The 2,686-nt window shown below is 33.8% G+C and overlaps 1 protein-coding gene across 1 annotated transcript; it reads left to right on the top strand.

Annotated features, from left to right (window-relative positions):
• The first annotated feature begins 1,444 nt into the window (after window positions 1-1,444).
• Window positions 1,445-1,900, top strand: LOC145813137 (uncharacterized). Its single transcript, XM_082908410.1, has one exon. The coding sequence runs from the start codon at window positions 1,445-1,447 to the stop codon at window positions 1,898-1,900; it is 456 nt and encodes a 151-aa protein (XP_082764536.1).
• Window positions 1,901-2,686: the final 786 nt, after the last annotated feature.

Raw genomic sequence — 2,686 nt, 5'->3', positions numbered from 1 at the left:
CAAGTTATTATTGGAGATTTGTTAAGACTTTTCAAAGATTGTTGTGCCATTGACACAGTTAACCCGAAAAGGAGAACCATTTGTATGGACAGACCAAAGACAATTTACATTCCAAGAGTTGAAAGAAAGGCTGACCACAGCTCCAATCCTTACTCTACCGTTAGGTACTGAGGGATTTGTAATTTTTAGTGATTCTTCTTACAGAGGATTGGGTTGTGTTTTAATGCAAAAGGGCAATATGATTGCTTATGCATCCTGACAGTTGAAACTACATGAAAAGAACTACCTGACACACGATCTAGAACTCGCCACTGTCGTCTTTGCCTTGAAAATCTAGCACCACTATCTATATGGGGAAAAATGCGAAGTATACACAGATCACAGAAGCTTGAAATATTTCTTTACCCAAAAAGAGTTGAATATGCGACAAAGGAGATGGCTTAAGTTGATCAAAGACTACAACCTGAAAATTCATTATCACCTACGTAAAGCTAACACTATAGCCGATGCACTCAGTAGGAAGAATGTAGGGAATTTAGCTTGTTTGCTTACCGATCAAAAAGTGTTTCTACATAAATTTGAAAAGCTTGAATTTGAAGTGGTACCTTATGAGCAAGACTGTTTATTGGCTACAATTTCAGCACAACCAGCAATCATAGAAGAGGTCAAGCAGAAGCAAGGGGATGATGATTTCTTTAAAAAGATTTGTGACAAGTTCGAAACCAAGCCTAGATTGGGATTATGATTGAGAATCAAGTATTGAAATTTCGGGGAAGGCTTCAGTCTTTTCCTATTCTAGAATGGAAGTGGGAACACATAACCACGGGGTTCATTGTCGGCCTACCTTGAACATCTAGAGGTATTAATTTTATTTAGGTTATAGTTGACAGATTGACAAAGTTTGCTCACTTCTCCTTACTGTGAAAACTTCTTTCAATGCATATAGATTTGCTACAATTTATATTGATGAAATTATTCGATTACATGGAGTCCCAGTGTCTATAGTGTTGGATAGAGATCCTAAATTTGTTTCTAGATTTTAAAAAAGTTTGCAACAGGCAATGGACACAGAATTGAGACTCAACACCACTTTTCATCCACAAACCAACAGACAGAATGAAAGAGCAATTCAAACGCTAGAAGATATGCTTCGTATGTGTGTTCTTAAATTTCAGGGCAGTTGGGAAACTTACTTGCCGTTGGCGGAGTTTGCATATAACAATAATTTCCATGCTAGTATCGGTATGGGACCGTATGAGGTATTATATGGAAAAAATGTAGGTCTCTAATTTGTTGGGCAAAGGTTGGTGACAAAACATTATATGGGTCTGAACTTGTGTAGGAAACAACTCAGAAGATAAAGATCATCCAATAGAGGCTCAAGGCTGCCTAGAGCCAACAAAAAAACTATTCTGATTAAAGAAGACGAGATTTAGAATATGAAATGGAAGAGCATGTGTTTATCAGGGTAACACCAATGAAAAGGCAAACAAAGTTTGGTAGAAAAGAGAAGTTAACTCTGCGTTACATTAGGCCGTTTCAAATTCTTGACAAACTTGACCCTATTGCTTATCGTGTTGCTTTACCATCGGGGATCGAACAAATACATAATCTGTTCCACGTGTCAATGCTCTGCAGTTATCTCAGAGATCTATTCCATGTCATTGACTATCATCGGATAGCCCTAGATAAAGATATGAAATATGAGGAATGGCCAGCACAGATTATTAACCGACAAGCAAAGCAACTAAGGAACAAATTGATTCCAATGGTGAAAGTGGAGTGGAGAGAATATTACAGAAAAGAGGCTACATGGCAAAATGAGGAAGAAATGCAACAATGGTACCTATATTTGTTTCCGAATAGAAGTAACTTGAGTTTGGAGAACCAAACTTTCTAAGGGGGAAAGACTGTGACGACCCCAACCTCTGTATTATTTTTTTATAATATTTTATTGGGCATAAATTGCATAATTATGTGTTTATTTGATAGTTATCTGTTTATTTGTGAGATATTTGTTTAATTGTTGACTTAGAATTCGAAATTGAGGACCCAAACGACTTCAGAAATCAAAATTGGTTAATTCAATAGACTAGTTAGAATATTTAGCACCATATAGTGAGTTTAATTAAAATTTAATTCATATCAAAATAATTAGAATAAATTAATTATAATTGTATAGCCTTAAGCTTAATTGATTAGTGGAACAACCCCACCACGTATAATAATTAGCATTTAATTAATTAAGGAGATTTAAATTTTAATTGCTCATTATGATGATTTAATTTGGGATTTATAAAAATTATGGAGACTGATTCGTATATGAATTTATTAAGGATTTAATTTGGAATTAGAAATTGAAAGCTTAGACAGCTCAAAAGAGTGTAATTGATGAATTGAATTATTTTAATTTTGAGTATCAGATAATATGGGAGTTTAATTAAATATTCGATTCAGTTTGATAAGATTAAGATTTAATCAATTAGGTCCGAATTAGAGTTAATTAAGTTATGAGAATTGGGAATTACGATAATTATGAATTAAATTTATTTATGAGGTATTCAATTGAGTATGTAATTTATTAACGAAGATTTTGAGCTCGATCTGAAATTGAAAGTCTTAATGATGTGAGAAATCAAAATTAAGGATAGAAATAATTTGATATTTGGAGTTTTTTAGGAGTTTG

This window comes from Camellia sinensis, chromosome 15, assembly GCF_055761805.1.
Source record: "Camellia sinensis isolate YWXY chromosome 15, ASM5576180v1, whole genome shotgun sequence".
In the NCBI taxonomy this organism is placed as follows: domain Eukaryota; kingdom Viridiplantae; phylum Streptophyta; class Magnoliopsida; order Ericales; family Theaceae; genus Camellia; species Camellia sinensis.
Note: the sequence above shows the minus strand (reverse complement) of the source record. Positions and strands in the feature narration are given on the sequence as shown.